The sequence below is a fragment of the Pieris rapae genome, chromosome 4, assembly GCF_905147795.1.
Source record: "Pieris rapae chromosome 4, ilPieRapa1.1, whole genome shotgun sequence".
NCBI classification, from domain to species: Eukaryota; Metazoa; Arthropoda; class Insecta; order Lepidoptera; family Pieridae; genus Pieris; species Pieris rapae.
This window is the reverse complement of record NC_059512.1, coordinates 3,477,207-3,495,797: the sequence shown is the minus strand read 5'-3', so window position 1 is coordinate 3,495,797 and position 18,591 is coordinate 3,477,207. Positions and strand designations below refer to the sequence as shown.

Genomic DNA, 18,591 nt, shown 5'->3' with positions numbered 1-18,591 from the left:
TTGTTGTTTCATGTTGAATATATGTTTTGATTTACCGATCTCGATTCTGTGCTTTGTAAAACTGTTATGTTATGTTTCTGTTTATATGTGTATTCCGTTTTGGCTTTTGTGTGTAATGTAATTGTTTGGTTATTGTTTAATGTATTAGCTGTAGGAATACTTAAATAAATAAAATAAAATAAAATAAAAAATACTAATATAACATTTTAATAGTCATTCAAACTCGGCAACTCCTACTCTAAGGTTGTTTCTTAAGTCACATGGCGACATCCGTCACCGACTACGTACGCTTTGCAATGAGTAAAATGAGTTAGCACGCGGTATTCAGTCCAGTGTAATAGCGAGCTTGCTAATTAGATTTTAAGACTGTCTTAGTAAGACTGTCTTAAAATCTAATTAGCAAGCTCGCTATTACACTGGACTGAATACCGCGTGCTAACTAACTAATATTACATTTTAATTTTTAATAGTCATTCAAACTCGGCAACTCCTACTCTAAGGTAGTTTCTTAAGTCACATGGCGACATCCGTCGCCGACTACGTACGCTTTGCAAATGAGTAAAAATGAGTTAGCGTGCGATATTCAGTCCAGTGTAATAGCGAGCTTGCTAATTAGATTTTAAGACAGTCTTACTCAGACAGTCTGAATATCGCATAGTGTAATAAGCACTTAAGACTGTCTGAATATCGCGTGGTGTAATAAGCTCTTTTAAAGGCTTATTACACCACGCGATATTCAGACAGTCTTACTGAGATTCAGCCTAGTGTAATAAGAGTTAGCCAGTTAGCCTGTCTAATTAGACCGACCGAATGGGTTCGGCGGTGCTTACTGGCTTACTTGCTGAATATCGTGTAGTGTAATAAGACTTAGCACGCTAAATCATTCAGTCAGCGCGCGGCAGTCGCAGAGCAAAGACGTTTGTACATGTTTGTTTTCTATGGCCGCGTGCACCATGGAGTGTTCGCAAGAAAACTAAGTACTTTGGAATGTTTTTTATTTTTTATAGATAAAGTTAGCCAACGCTCGACACACTGATACATTGGTAAAAACAAACATGAATCTTAAATTTAGAAAGAAGGTTCGGACAATCAATCTTATTATAGAATATCTTAGCTGCAAACGATGTGTCAATAAATTTAAATAAATTTTCTGCGATTCTCTAATGACAACATACTAAAGTGTGCCAGCCTGGTTCTGTTCTTGATTTGTACCGAGACATGCCATTTTTATTGCCATATAGAATGTATGGAGTATCTATTAAATTACATATAATAATATAAATTACTAATATAACATTATATTAGTCATTCAAACTCGGCAACTCCTACTCTAAGGTAGTTTCTTAAGTCACATGGCGACATCCGTCACCGACTACGTACGCTTTGCAAATGAGTAAAAATGAGTTAGCGTGCGGTATTCAGTACAGTGTAATAGCGAGCTTGCTAATTAGATTTTAAGACAGTCTTACTAAGACAGTCTGAATATCGCATAGTGTAATAAGCACTTTAGTTTAATACACACACGTGGCGTATTTAGACAAATATCTTTATGGTAGCTGTACACACTCGGCGAGACACCCTGAGACAGGCCAAGGGCGAGAGTGTACAGTAGAGCTCTCGTCTCGCCTCGCTTCTTCGCAGTCGGTCTCGCCTCTCTCGGTCGCCTGTGGGTTTTTTGCGCACGAGTCAAAGGGTCTCGCGAGTAAAACGAGACCGACCTGTACACACTCGTTCAATCACTTGCTCAATGACTGTGGTTATTGTGGTTATTATGTGTTACAGCAGCGGTTTCCACGTCCATTATTAACGGTGTTTTAAATACAAATAACGTAACGAGTGTGTACAGGCTGCGCTCTACTCTCGGTCCTCTCGGTCGAGAATCTCGGCGAGAGGCTCTCGCCGAGTGTGTACAGCCACCATCATACTTTTAAATTACTTATCTTTAAATTCTATACTTTGAATCTAAATTCTGTGGTCCTTGTAGGACGCCGTCGCGAACCGCCGACCGGGTAAAAAATATATTTATAACCTCTTTAATTTGTTTATATTATTGAATATCAAAAATTCCTATTGCAACAAACACTACCGGTGCAATGTTTTAATTCAAATTTTGATGTCCTGTAAAGGTTATAACTATTGAAATATTTTCTAGGAATGTTTTTTAATTGCGATTGAAACTGCAATAGTTCAATGGCGGGAATTAAATCATTAGCTGTACGAGGTATTCGAAGTTTTGGTCCAGAAGAATGTGATGAACAGAGAATATCTTTTGAAACCCCCTTAACTTTGATATTGGGGCAAAATGGGTGCGGAAAAACTACGATTATTGAGTGTTTACGATACGCAGTGACTGGCCAAATGCCACCCGGCAGTCGAAATGAATGTTTTGTTCATGATGCTAAAGTCAACAGATCTAGTGAGGTCATGGGGCAAGTTAAACTGAAGGTGAGAATTAATAATTCAATTATTTAATGGTAAAAATCGGTCTAATTAATTAACTGCATGCTTTACTGTTTTTTGTAAAAAATATACCCTATCTATAATCCAGGATGTGTGTTAGAGATCTGATGTCTTTTTAATTTTAGATAGTAAATGCAAAGGATAAACAATTGGAAATGTCACGCTCTATGAGAGTGACTGCATTCCAAAAGAAAAAAACTAAATTTCAAACACTAGACACTTGTCTTAGTGTGATTGATGAAAATGGAAAGGCAAGAGACATCTCCTCTCGTTGTGCTGAATTGGACATGGTCATACATGAAGAACTGGGTATGTAGTGCAAAAGTTTTCTTTTATAAATAGCCCGAATACAATACTCACTACGGTTGATGTAGAAAAATTTATGTCTAATAACCAAAATTATATATAAACTGTGTTTTAGGTGTGTCAAAGGCAATACTAAATTCGGTGATATTCTGTCATCAAGAAGACTCTGGCTGGCCTCTAGATGAAGGCAAAAAGGTCAAAGAGAGGTTTGATGAAATCTTTGATGCTGATAAGTACAGCGATTGTATTGAGAAGCTTAGAAAAATCAGAAAGGAGTATGTTACCACATTGAAACTTCTAGGTAAATTTGCCTTTTTCTTGCAAATTCTTTTCTAAGATAATACACATAAAGTAAGCATGAAATAGTTTTTTTTTTAAATTTATAATTATTTTAATTTCAGAACAAGAGGTAGCTCATTTAACAGATAAGAAGCAAGAATTAGATAAAAAGAAATTAGATTTGGTTAACACCGAGTCGAGAATCTCAGAATCTGAATTGAAACTTTTAGAGTTGACCCAAGAACTCAAACCAATTTCTGAAAAAATTAACGCAATTGTTGCCTTACAAAAGAATTTAGTGCTATTTGAGACTAAGAAAGAGAAGATTAAGACAAGGTAAGTTGGTTTCTTTCATTGCAAAAAGTCCAGAAAGCATTCTAATAAATATTTCTTGACTTTTCTACAACCTGGAAATAGTCTACTTCTCTACAAAAAGTATATTCTATCTATTAAAATTTTCAGCTGGTGCTCATTTACTAATTATGTAATTATGTAATTTTTTGATTATAGGTTGGAACATTGCAAGACACAAGAGGAAGAACTTAAGAAAAGTATTGAGACAGTATTTGAAGGAACAACAGAGGAGTTGCAAGCAAATATTAGTAAGTAATTTTTCTTACTTTAATATATTACACATTGGATACAAATTTTTATCAAAAATTAAACTTAAATTTTAATTTTTTTATTATTTATGTAAGCTGATTTGAGGCTGTGCGGTGCCAGCTTAAAATACATAAAAGTGATACACCTCACTTCACGAAACTTCATTTTTAATATACATTATTTCTTTTCCTCAAACTGCTGTCATGGTTATGTTTATTGTATGAGTTATAAACATTAAAGTTTTTTTCAGCCAACTATGCCGGTACCGCTAAAGCAAAACAAAAGGAGTTGGACGAATCATATAAGAAAAATACTTCGTTTAATAAAGAAGAAGAGAAAATCGCAAATGAAAAGACAGCTAATGAAGTTAAATTTAATAAGCTGATCTTGTTAGAAAGCCAGAATCAAGAGAAGATTGATAAGAGGAATACTCTTATTGTTGATACTGGAAAACTTGCTGGTGAGCTATCCCAGCCTCATCATGTGTACTACAGTTCATTATTCAATTTCTTGCGAAACTATTGGTTTTTTTTTTGAGTTTAAAAGGCTCATGTCATTAATTAGTTTTATAAATTTTTTTTTACTCATATTATTTAATAAACAAACAAGTGATCAACAAAACAGAAACATCACTATCATTGTCCTACGACACTGTTAGACTTTAAGAGATATCAGAAATAAAAGCATTACTAGTTTAGTTTAGAAATTCCTTTTATAATTGAAAAAAATCTATGGAAACTTACAGAAATTGAAATAGAGAAAGTGGAGACTGATGTAGATGCAGAGAAAGGCAAAGAGATGATCACTCAGAGAATCAAAGAGCTTCAAGATGCACTGAGAGAACAGAAGGGTCTGGCTGACGATGAAGAGAAGATATACCAAAATCAAGTTGACCAGAGTCGGGATGCTCTTGTAAGTTGATCAGCTTTGTTTTGAAAATAATGTGTCTCTTTTTTTTTCTATTTAGCTCTTATTCAATATTTCATCAATTTATTACAAATTTTCAGCACTAAGGTAAGAATTATTGGTCATCAAACCCTACAACACTATATATTTATTTCCAAATAAATAAATTATAAGTATTCCCCGGCTGAATACTTATTTAATATTTTTTTTTAAATAAAATGTAAATATAGTAGATCAAAAAACTTTTCAAAATATGTAAAAAAATCAGTAAAGCCAAAATTTACTCCCCTACAACCAGATAACCATTACCTCTATGTAGTAAAAGTATAGAATAAGAGTGAGACACATCGTCTTGAAGCTATATAAAACAATCACGGTGACAAACTACTCTTCCTATATTTAATTAAGTGTAGATAATAAAATCTGGTTACATTATAAAGCTGTATCATAGCTAATTTCAATGCATAGAAAATAATCATAGAAACAATTTTTTTGTGTTAATCTTAGATCTAGTTATTCAAACGGTTTTATTTATGATATATTGGTTTATTTTTATACATTTTCTGTCTGTCTCTCGCTCAATATAGTCAAGGCACAAGGAAAAAATAGCTAACAAGCAGGATGACATACAAAGCAACAACAAGAATATTACCAAAATTGAGAAACAAATCACCGACGCCAATAAATCCAAACAACGTCTTGAGACTGTCGAAGCCAAACTTAAAACTGCCGAAGAGTGAGTTTCATGTGTTCTAAATCGTTATTAACATATCTTTAAATATGTCTTATATGGTACGCGTAAGCTCTGTATTGAAAGCCTGCTACTACTAACAATTTAAAGTTTAAGGATGTTTGGTTGCAGTAAATAAAACTAAGTTTTTTGAATAGTTATAAAATCAACATCTGTTATAACGACTTCGAAGGGACTTCTTATACTTGGTCGTAGAAACCGATAGTCGTAACAGCCGATGATGTTGTTAAGAACCTAATAGAATAGAATTCAGCGGACACCTATCATTTTGGTCAATATAACCGATATATTCTTAACGATGTAAATGGTTTAAAGTGTTTGTATAAAAAAAACAAAGTTCGAAGATTCAAAAGTGTTTGAGTCTATCTAATTAAAAAAAACACAGTATACTATTGTTACATTATTTTACAGACCAGACTTTCCATGGTGCAAATAAGTAACAAACATTTAGGACATAAAAATATACAATACAAAACACCATTATACATGTGTTGTGTATTTGTAAGCTCGTAGATACTTACCATATTTTGAATTTAATTGAATACTTTTACAAACAGGGATTTGGATCGTATGATGAATGAACTAAATACAGAGGAATGTCAAAAGGAGATAAATGACAATGAGAAATTGATAGAGACTCAAGAAATTGAACTCGAAGAACTTAATACAAAGGTAGGAAAATAGGGTTAATACCAAGGACGCTTCTTTGACCTCGGGTATGCACAACAAATATTTCTTTCTCTCCCAATAAAACTCAATATAAATTATACTTTTCGTTACAGCAATTGGTTTTCTTTGTGTTACAAAACAGTAGGTTTTTTATATTAGCTTGCATTAATTTGTAAAAAAAAATTTCGCAGGTCACCAAACTTCAAAAGCAGACGTCTAAATTGAAGGAGCGCGATATGATTGAGGAGTCGTTGAAGCAAAAGGAAAAACAACTTTCAGTATTGAAGAATAAACATAGGTATTGATCACAATTAGGAGAATTTATAGAGCTTTCTATATAAATATATAACTGAAAATATTTATTTATTTATTGCACCAAAAAAGTAGACACTCATACATGTATGTAACACAAACACAAGCCAAGTGCTACTCCAATTATAGGCGCATACAACTTTCTAATTATATGAAGCTTATACACTAAAAAATAATTAAATTAAGATAAAATAAAATAAAAATAAAAACAATTAGAAAAGTAATTGAATATCCCAGATAAAACTTCTTATTACTAATCAGTAATTAATAATATGTATTAAGTGTATTAAGAATATACATAGCGCAAAATCATCTACATCATAAGCACGACCCACATACACACCATCACATACACACACACCCACACTTTACACCATTACACAACACAACCAATTTAGGCTTAATTAATTAAATTTAATCAGTTAGTTAATTGTATTAAATACTTTGTTTGTTTGTTCCCTTTTGTAATTTTTGTTATATAATGTATGTATTCCATCTGTGGCTATGTTCTCGGTGTATTTGTTTGCTATTATATGTATTTTGTGTTAGCTGTAGGAGTACAAAATAAATAAATATAACATCAATTTCAGCATTATGAATTAAATTCTGACCCAGATTCGATTTTACAAACTTAATTCTAAAAGAAGGCTTTGAAATTAAGTGAGCTTATTAATTAAGTTATATATATTACAGACGACGTTGCCGGTTGAATAATTGTGTCCAATTCTATTTTGGTAATCGTATTTTAAATGTAATTTTTTAGAACAATCGATTTAAATGTTTGTTATAATTAAAAATATCATTATATATTACAGGACGACATTGACCGAATTACTGGGCGATATTCAGAGCAACTTTGCAGTATCAGTTAACAAGCTCGAGTGTAAACTTAGGTCTGAAGTTGATTCAGCTAAACAAAAGATAAAGGAAAAACAATTAGAGGTATTTAATATTTATCATCAATTAATTGTTCTGATAACACAGTTGCCTGCCTTGTGTACCTGTCATAATTGTTTCAATATTTAAGTATTTTAGGTTCTTTACTTTGTTATAATATTCATTTAGGATTTGTTTATCAACATTTAACTTGTTTTTTTTTTATTAAAAAAATCAGTGGCGCTACAAACTCTTTAGGTTTTGGCCTCAGATTTCTAAATCTGTTTCATGATCATTTTTAAATCTAATGGGCAAGTAGGTGATCAGCCTCCAGTGCCTGACACACGCCGTCGACCTTTTGGGTCTAAGACATGTCGGTTTCCTCACGATGTTTTCCTTCACCGTTCGAGCAAATGTTAAATGAGCACATAGAAAGAAACTCCATTGGTGCACAGCCGGGGATCGAACCTATGACCTCAGGTATGAGAGTCGCACGCTGAAACCAACCAAGGCCAACACTGCTCATGTTTTTTTTATTTACTGTCATTTAATTAAAATGCTTTATTTATTACAATTGAAGAATCTTGAAGCCTTGTTGTATGTACAAAAAAACTTAAACGATTTTTAAAAAAAACCAGGCTCCAGAAGATAAACCACTCCTTATATGGAAATTGTATTCGTTTTTAAAACAAACTCCCAAGCGAAATTAGAGAACTGTCACTAAATAAATTCAAAGCCCTTGTTAAAAGTAAATTAATTAATAAAGCCTTTTATAAATGTGACGAATACCTAAATGATCCTAATCCTTGGGATTGATTTGCTACAGTTCAAACAATCTGTATTAAAAACTTGGCGATTGAAAAGAGTGGCGGAAATTTTCTTGCCAGTTCTTCTTACCCGCTCTACGCCCTTGACTTGCGAACTGGTGGTAAATGTAAATTTACGATTAATTTAATTTGTTTTTCTTGACGTTCATATGTGTACATGTTCACCTAAATGAATAAAGATATTATGAATATGACTATGACAATTATATTAATTGAAATATTATATTATGCTTGTTGACTTGGTTTACAATATAGTTCTAGGTTAGTTGATGCATCTATACATTTCTATTTTCAGATAACGCGCCTGGAAGCGGATCGTAAGCACATTCGCGAACAATTAAACGAGCGTCGCGCCGAACTAACCAAGGCCGAAGATCAGATGTACAAGGCCTGTGGTACGCAGACATATGAAGCAACGCTAGCGAAGATAACTTCGACAGTAGAAAAATTACAAGTATGCAACATTACTGTATTATGTAAATTTTTTCAATTAAATTCAACCAACCCATAAAATAATTTGATTAAGTAGGATTGAACCAAAGTTCCAACGTAACTTGGCGAGAGATCTAGGCACCAATTTGTCCAGTACCTACGTCGAACGGATTTGATTATACATACAGTGTTAACTCTATATAACGGCAATCATAGGACGTTACAATGAGTTATCATTAAATGGAAAGAAGAAAAATCTGTATTAGAAAAAGAAGTTTTTTTTCGTCTGACCAGAAATAATATTTATTTATTTTTTCATTCATATCTTCCGATAATAAAGCAACATAAAGCACGTTCAAGCAATTCCAATTTGTAAACAAAAGAATGGATTTCTTAGAAACGGTACGTATGGTGCCGATAGACGAGTTTATTACGGGCTAGGATAAAGCGACAAAATAACGTACACAGCTCCGCAGTTTTAAATATATATTTTCTGCAACCTACAAAAATACTTTTTTTAATTATTTGTCGTTATTTGAGCGTAATGCTATGTAGAATCTATCATTGATTGAAAGACAAGCTAAACCAACCAAAGCCGAATGATTTCCACGCTTTAGAAGGTTTCTAGTTAAATCGAGCGACGTTACATGTAGTTTACACTATAACTATAGAGCATAGATTTTCCGTAAAATGCTGTTAATATTCAATTCGACGTATATTTCTTAATACGGGTACTGATAGAATCTGTTTTTAATTTTAGGATGAACAAAACGTTTTACAGTCGTCAATGTTTATAATAGCAAAATATAAGACCCAACTGAAAGACAACAACTGCTGCCCGCTATGCAACCGCGGGTTTGAAAGTGACAATGAGGTAATTTTTTTTTCATAATTAAATCACTTCATGCGTTAGTTTGTAATTCTAATTCGGTAATTAATTAAAATTTCCAATAATTAATGGATATGTTTAAGTGAGTTGAAATAAGTGTGTGTTTTACATATTTATTTCAATGAACAGTTCATAGAATTTATATTCTTCAAGAGAAATAGTTGAATCTGAGAATGGAGTGTTTTCCAACTAAACATTATGTATAGAGGTTTCTTTTTTTTTTCAGGTGACAGATCTTATATCACAATTAACCACTCAAGTGCTAAATGTGCCAGCGAAACTCGAGAAGGTCACTGAAGAGTTACAAGTGTCGTCCGCTAAGAAAGATGATCTTCTTAGTATGAAGACCCTCAACGAGAGGATCCATACCTTAAAAGAGAAGGAGATTCCTCAATTAGAGACACGTATGAGTGACGTTGATTCTGTAAGTTTTATTTGAATACTTATTTAAATCGAGAAAACTGCTAAAACTTGCTGACACTTTTCTATCCCGGCTGACAAACTAACACGTGTATATGGAATATTCAAATAAATTTGACCAAAGCTAAAAACTCTTCTCTGTTAATATTTTTTGGGCTTGATGTCGTTTCATTTTACGTTTAGTCTGTGCGAAAGAGAACCGTCGTATGGTTTAAGAATCTAGTAGCCGGTAAATTATCTTTTTGTTATGTTGACAACACTGTTACATCACTATAGCTTGACAGTTACCTTAATTGTACTTAATTTAAAAAATATTACTAGTTAGGCTAGAATCGCAATAGCTGAATTTTTTCATAATAAACACAAAATTTGCCTAAAGCATTGAAAGAAATCATTGTGTCCATACAATAGACTAAACTTTTTTTTACATATATTCGTGACACTATAAGCCCTCATAATAAAATAGAATTATATATTTTTGTTTTAGCAAATATCGAAATTAACTGAGGCGTCAGAAGAGTTATCAATGTGCCTACTGGAGCCAGAGCAAAAGTTGCAAACCGCTCGCGGTATTCAAGGCGACATGCCGCTTCTTGATAGATTTACCAACGAAGTCAACACTTCCACCAAGGATGTAAGGAAATATATTTATAAATAATCTCTGTATGATATATTAATATTTTGTATGAAATTTAAATCCTAATAAAAGAGTTTTTGTGTCAATCAATATTTGGCAATCCATCTTCATACTGCATATTTTATAATAATTGTATTCTAATATTGGTTTTTGTAATCTAGATAGTAAAATAATAATAAAAACGCTACAATACTTCTAAACAAATTTCAGTGACGTTTCTCGCGATCTTTAATTATGATATATTTTTACAGTTGGAGGCCATAAAATCGCAATGCACAGACATAATTACCGACATTACTTTGGATGATGCGACGGCCAAGCAGACTTTGTTACGACAAAGTGTTAGTTCGCTACGTGCACGTGTGAAAAGCGCTCAACAGAAATTGAACGCGCATAACAGAAAAATTAACTCTATGAATGAGAAAAAAATTAAATTCAAAGAGGAGCTAGTTAATATACAGAAGAAGGTAGACTTTATTTTCTTTAGTTACATTATTTTTCTTTATTTATTACAGAAGTGAATATTAGTTTAACAAATTTTGTCTAACTTTAATAAAAATTCAGTGATCAATATATTTATTTATTACGAGCGATAAGTACACTGGTTGAATCTAGACTAGCGAACATGAAAAACATTTCAACTAAGGCAATCAGTTATAACTACCACACATGTACAAGTTTGAGTGAATATGATGTCACTACAGTGTATATTATTTTTTAAACTGAACTAATTCTCAAAAAAAAAAGATTTTTCTGTGTTTCTAGTACAAGTAATAACAACTTAAGGGAATTTTTTTTTTAGATTTCTCACAGCTTTAGATCATAAGGTCTCTTTAATAGCCTAACCTTATTGTTGAGTGTGTCCACTATCTGATAGAGCATCCAGTCTTTTTATAATAACTTAATACCATATCTTGTTTAGGTCCAAGAGTTGGTTAATTTGCAAGAGAATCTCAAAGAGTTGGAGGTCAATAAAGATAAATATGCAGAGGAACTGAAAGAGCTGGAGACAGGAATCGCACCATTGGAAGCGGACCTCAAGGAGAAACAGAATGCCAAGAATGAAGTTGTGAAAAAGAGCAGGTGATATTTATTATAGATATCAGAATCCATATCATATTGATTGATTGATTCTTTGCATTTTTTTGTATTTTTTTTTTATTTTTTTAATGATAGATTCTTGAAATAAAGAGTATTACAAACCGAAAGCTTTCGATCTATTTTTTTAAAGTATTTTAAGTCATTATTTTGAAATCGTAAAAAAATTGTTTGACAAATATAAATTACATATGGGGTAATATAAAAAAACCTTATTTTACCATCTTATTAAAAAAAAATATTGATTGTTCGAGTACTAATGCTAAACATGTAATTCTAGAGGCGAGATCGACGTTAAGAACAATTACATAATGAAAGTCGTAAACGCGTTCGACAAAGTGAAGATAATTGACCTTGAAATCCGACAGCACAAAGAGAGGAATATTCAAAAGGAAATGGACAAGATCAAGGAAGCCAATGATGTGTTGATGGAAAAGCAAAAGCAGGTTATGGCTGACCGCGACCTTCTCACTAAGAAGATGTCAAGTCTGCGTGATGAGCTGTCCAAACAGGAGGTTGGTATTTTCTTGCAAAATGGATGGATGCAGCTTAGTTAAATCTATTATTTGGTCATATGTAACCATGGCAACAAGTATTTGTTTGCAAAAGGCATGCCTTATTAATCTGTCTGTTAGTTTCATGTTTTTATATTAATTTGTATAAAATGAGGAATTTGTACAGGAGTAAATTTAAAATTAAATTTGTATAGAATATAGATTTGTGTTTTGGTATAAATTGTTTGGTCTGTAGTAGATTCTATTATAAAAATATTTTTTATTCATTAAAGCATTATGCATGCTGTTTTTCTAGTTATAGTAGTGCAGAGGAAACAAAAGCTATAGATTGTGTTCTTTATGTTTTCTTTTTCAACAAATTCCTAACCTAACCTAAGTATCACATATTCTAGATCTACAAGCGCAATTTAGAAGACAACCTGAAGCTCCGCAAAGCGCAAGCTGAAATTGAATCTTCGGAAAAAGAGCTGGCTGAAGTGAACGAAAAGCTGTCTGGTGTCAACACTGAGACACTCTCAGAAAAGGAGGAACTCATATCTAAGCAGACTAAGATCTTCCGTGAAAAAGCGCAGAATGAAGGAAAACTTGGAGAGCTCAAGGTAAAAGGATTTTAGGAAAATGGATATAAAAAAACTGAATATTTGTTTTATTATTAACAAATATTATTAAATTAAATTATCAGTAGGCTCAATTTTAGTACATAATTAGAGTGCCTATAATAATAAATAATGTTGTGTTAATAATTTTTTCATTTTGACAACAAATCTGAAGATTTGACACATCTATTGACGCCTATGTACATTTTACGAAAAAGTTCAGTTCCATCATAGAGATGTCGCTAGCTTCGTCTTAATTCTTTCCGACTAGCTCCCTTTCGCAACGCGCGATAAGGAACTTCCAAAAATCCTTGAATAATTTTATTTACTATTTATTAAATATTCTTTAAATAATGTGCCATTGAATCTCTTATTGAAAAATGTAAATTATTTATAACATTTTGAGTATTGATTTATGTTTAGTGATTTTTTCTATATAGTGTAAAATTAAACTTTACTAAAATTTATTATAACCTTATACGAAGTTTTGTAAAAAACATTTAATTTTTTTAATTGAAAATGTTTCACTCCACAGGAAAGACTAAAGCAAAACAAGGCTGATCTTAAACGTACACAGAACAAAGATATAGAGATGCGATACCGAGAGAAAACTTACGAACTACACGTGACAAAGGCAATAGACCGGGATATTCGAGATTACCTTGTTGCCCTTGACAAGTGTCTCCTGGAGTTCCACCGGGAGAAGATGGAGAACATTAACCTCATTATCAGGTCAGCAAAACAAATACATTGTAATAAAAAACTGCTTTTTATTTGCAATATTGACTGTCACCTATGTATCTTATTTAGAGTGACATAGTGAAATCTTAACTACTACTATACTCCAATTAATTTGTAATTTTATTGGATTAAATAGGACACTAAGTAAATAATGTTTTCAGAGAGATGTGGAGAAAAATTTACAGAGGAAATGATATCGACTACATTGAAATAAAGACTGAGGGCAGCATGACGGCTGATTCGGATCGCCGCAAATATGATTATAGGTAATGTATCATATTAACATATATTGAGAAACTTAATATTAATTTATAGGATTTCCTATGGTATCATAGTAGACAGTCCTCAATTACTGTTAATAGATACTTTAATATGTAATAATCTTGCGACGTCATCGCAATTGTGTCTATCCATCTCGCAGAAGGTTGGCTTCTCGATCTGCAGTTACGCCAGTTTTTATGGCCACCTGTCGTCGTACCTGGCCATGTGTACTGTGGCAGTTTTATTATATATTTCGAAACAAACAATATTTTTGTTTGCCTTTGCACTTTTCCTACTAAATCCTATTAGAATGTACAATGTCAAGCATAGAGTACTATGTATTTATATAAATATGTAATGCTTATATCATTAATAATTAACCAAATTATAAAAAAACACTATATTATAAACAATCCTGTCTAAAATAATATGTTACAGAATATTGAATCAATTATTAATTAGGGGCCGTTCATAAAATACGTCACACTGAAATCAGCTTTTTTTGTCCGGATAACACTTTCTATAAGTGTTAAATAATTTTTGATAGAGTTCACCTCTTATCGATGTCATTCTTTTCTTATATGTTTCTCAACTATTAAAATCAGAAGTGACAAATTGCGGCAATAATAAAGATAAAGTAACTGAAGAGTATTAAATTGAGAAGATGAAAAAAGCGTCTGTATTAGTTCACTGCTAAATGACGAATGAAGGAATAAAATAACAATAAATACATGAGAAATAGTATTTTCATTTGTTACTGAATCGAGAGCGCAGGGTACGTGGAAACGTTACTCTCTCAAGTATTGGAAAAACAAAGAAACCCGTTGTGACGGATCGCAACGCCGCTAGAGTCGCGCCACAGAGCTAGCGCTCATGTCATGTAATAAACGGTGAACGTCACGCTGCCCTATACGCCCCCCCCTTGTCACACTCAGCCAGACCCCCCCCCCCCTTGTATGCGAACGTATTTTATGAACGGCCCCTTAGGCAAATATGAACTAGAGTACTTATATCTTTTAAGTCTGTATTTATTGTTGCAGGGTAGTTCAATGCAAGAATGGTGTTGAAATAGATATGCGTGGGCGCTGTAGTGCAGGGCAAAAGGTACTGGCTTGCCTCATCATACGGCTTGCATTGGCCGAGACATTCAGTTCAAGGTAATTGTTAACAGACTCTAGAATATGGTTATCAACTTGACATATATGTATGATATCGTTATTTAATAGTAATTGCATAATATCTAGGCATTATCTAAGCAAGTGTAATAAATTCAGTAGGTAAATGTATGTTTGTCAACATATTTCTACCTAAATATAAAATATAATCATCTCAATATAACAATTTACCATGTTGGCAACAGATTTAAGTTTCATCAAAATTGGTGTTTACCCAAATATCAAAAACTAAAATACTATCCACATATTTTTGGAGGGGACATGTATAATTGTGTATGTAATTTAATTAAATATAGTATGTGACTCACTAATCACTTTCATATTTAATTTTTTTAAACATACTTTTCTCCTTACACTATATATATATATATTGATAAAATTTAATTTTTATGATGATGAAGTATTAAAATTTTGTTTTTACAGGTTTGGTGTCCTCGCTTTGGATGAGCCAACAACAAACTTGGATGCAGAAAATGTTCAAAGTTTGTGTTCAGCTTTGGGTGAGATAGTCCAAGAGAGGATGAAGCAAAAGAACTTTATGTTCATCATCATTACCCACGATCGAGAGTTTATAGAGTCTCTAGGAAACATTGATAAGGTTACACACTTCTATGAAGTCTCTAGAAATGAAGAAGGAAAGTCTAGAATTAAAAAAATTAGGTTTACATAAGGAGAGCCATTTGGTTCTTGCAAAATAAGTAAAAATATAAAAGGCTGTGCCTTTATTGAAGTATATTATTGTTTATGTATATTGTATTAAAACAATTTTGCAGGATGGCAATAATAATACCTTCATAAAATAACATTTTTTGTGGTACAGAAATTTATAGTCCCTGTCTCTGTATATTTTATTGGTAGCCGTGTGGCGTAAGAGACAAAATTAAAGAATAAAATTATACTAGGTTTTATTTTAATTATATCACATTTAATAAGTTATGTTTTTTAATTTCTCCCATTATAAATTTTATATAAATAAAATATATTTATTACATTGCAGTGATTGTAATCCCACTTAAAGGTTGAGATAGTTTATCTTGATCTAAATGCAATATTTTACTTTCCTGAAGAACAGTAAGTGTAACACCAAGCAATTCAGCTATTGCAGATGGTGGAAATGAAGTTGACAAACATTTTGAAATATAGGGAACTAAATCTTCAGTAAAGCAGGCACAAAATGACATATAATTCTGTCTTTCAATGTCAGTGAATGTCTGCTGTTCTCTATGGTAAAATTCAATAAGAATTTGAACAGCTTTTTCAAGTGATTTTTTAAATGCATTATACACATCCTTGACTATATTTAAGGGAGCTGTTACTCTGATTGAATTGAGAATATTCAACAATCCGTTACAGTATTCAGCTAATGGATAGTAATCTAGCAAAATTTCAGGGGGGCCAGACTGCATGTTTTCATTTATTGGTCTTGCAATATTTTTAATACTTGCCACTTTGTATGACTTCATCTGCAGTTCAAAATTGAAATCAACTTTTTCCAAGCCACATGTGAATTGTGAAACAACACTCTTCCTGAATAGTGGCGTTAATACACATCTTAAATCAGCTCCAACTCTACCAAATGATAAACATAAATACATGCACTGATTCAAAAGGGATTCAAAACTTGACTCATCTTCTTTATAAATATTTTGGTTCGATGTTTTTGCTAATTGTTCGACCTGTAAGAAATATAATAAAATTAGAAAACAATGTTTGAAATTGAAAATATATACCTTCAAACCTGATTGCATATGTTATGTATTCACCATTCATTTTTAGAATGCTGTATAGTGTACACATAGAAGGATTTTGGTAGCCAAACATATATTAAATTTTTGTGATTTGAGTGTGGTTAGTACTTGGGTAAAATACCAAGACCAAAATATTTGTCACTAGTTTTACTTAATACATAAATTGTAAAGAGGTATTACTAAAACCATTACCTTTTGCTTTAACCAACAAGACAATGCACTAGTGCCACTTAGCTCATCATCCCTTACTTTAGACTCTTGAGAATCTGACAAAAAAATTGACTTATGTTGTGTTAATACATTAAAAAGATGTATCCTGTGTAACTCCACAATCCTCCTCAGATATCTCTCAGGTGCTGAAAAAATATCATAAATAAAAAAATTATCGAATTTAATGTTTGATCAGTAACTAATTTTTACCTCGATTCTATATCTAGGAAAATTATGTTACTAATGACAATCTTACATACTTTCAGTTGTTTTAGCATCTTCAAGAGCTTTTTCAAACCATGCATTTCTGGCTTTAAGAAAATGTAGGTGTAAACCATCTGATGCTGCATTTTTGCTTACAGCTGAATAATTATCTTCTTCAGTTGATTTAAACACTATGTATGCTCTACGTAAATATCCAAGTATCTAAAACAAATTAAAAAAAGATTTTAAATTAATGTAGGCTTGCAGGTGGAAATATTACCCAGATTGTTTAATAATATTACTTACTTGTAAACATTGTGGCAGTGGTAGGTCATAATGGAGTTGATTAAATAAATGATACAATGTTTCATACCATAAGGTCATAATTTCAGATGTTGTGTTCTGTAAAACATATAAACTACTTTATTTATTTATTAACACTTCGTTGCATTACAATATAAAAAAATTACATAATTAAATGAAAAGAAGGGCAACTGGCCTTATCTCTTTCCAGCGATTTCTTTCAGGCGATTTCGTCTGGGCAAACGTAATTACATATTTAATTAAAAATACACATGATAAATGTAAAAATTATCTCACCTGTACTATAGGTATTTTAGAATATCTTTTAGATAAATTGCGTACAAAAGTGAAAATATCTAGTGCACTTTCATAGTCTTCAGAGTTTAATGCTTCCCTCATAAGAGCAGGTAACTCCAGCAGTTCCAGTAGTTTATCACTCTGGTTTCTAACATTACTGTATTGCCTAGAATCCAAAAAAAAGAATTTATTTGGTATATTAGTCCATAAATTAAGAAATACTTAAGCACATAACCAAAAGAGCCATAGGAATATATTATTATGAGTTATAAAGTAAATACTCAGTTTAACATTACTTAACTTGTTCATAAAAACAATATGCTTACTTTTTATCTTGAACAATATCATTTGCTATCCGTGAGAAATTTTCACATTCTTCAACAAATTGAGATGTTTCTAAAAAAGTATCAAGAGAGTCTTTTGACTTGTCCAGGTCTTTTCTTATAGTTCTAGATATCTCAGCCGTCTCGACAAAAGTTTTATAGTTCGTAAAAGCCAACTCTTGAGTCTGCTCAGTCAAATGTCGCATTTCATCACTCAAGCGTTCCGGCTCTTTTAATATTTGTTCCCAATTCTGAGAACCCATTTTCCTAATATACTCGGATATATCGGAAAAGTAGTCTGCATTTTCTAAAATAAAATGTTACTTTATATTAGAAGTCAATAATTACACACAGAAATTTTCTTTGAATCTTTAAGGGTTGAAACTTTAAGTTTTCATACCTAACGTGGAATTGGGGAATAATAAGTGGCACAATTCATTTAACTCTTGATTCATTGCTAAATTTGAATTCTACTATTATTTATATATGCTTTAGGGTTGACGCAAAAGAGATATATTTACAAAGTATAATTTGTAATTTCTGAAGTTCTGAATTAAGAAAATATGTTGTGTTATTGACATGAAAAAAACTACTAAATAGTAAATCAGAGTAAAAATTTAATTTCAGCCGAAGAGTATGTGATGTTCTTCTCGACACTATACCTGCTCTGTGATGAGTTTTGACGGCATGAGCAAAAAAGAGATCTCAAAAGAAATTCTTATTGAGCGGTTGTAAGAAGTAGGAAATAAACTC

The 18,591-nt window shown here is 32.0% G+C and overlaps 2 protein-coding genes across 3 annotated transcripts; one reads left to right on the top strand and one right to left on the bottom strand.

Annotated features, from left to right (window-relative positions):
- The first annotated feature begins 1,890 nt into the window (after nt 1-1,890).
- On the top strand, nt 1,891-15,654 carry LOC111001289 (DNA repair protein RAD50). The gene is made up of 24 exons (XM_045634808.1): nt 1,891-2,009; nt 2,153-2,445; nt 2,586-2,769; nt 2,882-3,067; nt 3,168-3,381; nt 3,556-3,647; nt 3,899-4,108; nt 4,394-4,560; nt 5,142-5,290; nt 5,863-5,977; nt 6,166-6,272; nt 7,102-7,228; nt 8,285-8,443; nt 9,182-9,295; nt 9,537-9,734; nt 10,218-10,364; nt 10,619-10,834; nt 11,290-11,450; nt 11,746-11,980; nt 12,373-12,579; nt 13,112-13,308; nt 13,479-13,583; nt 14,619-14,735; nt 15,177-15,654. The coding sequence occupies exons 2-24, from the start codon at nt 2,191-2,193 to the stop codon at nt 15,421-15,423; spliced, it is 3,909 nt and encodes a 1,302-aa protein (XP_045490764.1). The 5' UTR covers nt 1,891-2,009; nt 2,153-2,190; the 3' UTR covers nt 15,424-15,654.
- A 75-nt stretch (nt 15,655-15,729) lies between these two features.
- LOC110995128 (conserved oligomeric Golgi complex subunit 8) lies at nt 15,730-18,412 on the bottom strand. 2 transcript variants are annotated; one of them, XM_022262140.2, is made up of 7 exons: nt 18,239-18,412; nt 17,842-18,145; nt 17,516-17,681; nt 17,222-17,317; nt 16,972-17,137; nt 16,694-16,857; nt 15,730-16,429 (listed from the first exon to the last, which is right to left on the bottom strand). In XM_022262140.2, the coding sequence occupies exons 1-7, from the start codon at nt 18,291-18,293 to the stop codon at nt 15,740-15,742; spliced, it is 1,641 nt and encodes a 546-aa protein (XP_022117832.2). In that variant the 5' UTR covers nt 18,294-18,412; the 3' UTR covers nt 15,730-15,739. The 2 variants fall into 2 exon arrangements, with proteins under 2 accessions (XP_022117832.2, XP_045490765.1); XM_045634809.1 differs by lacking the exon at nt 15,730-16,429 and having other exon boundaries at nt 16,746-16,857; nt 16,922-17,137.
- Nucleotides 18,413-18,591: the final 179 nt, after the last annotated feature.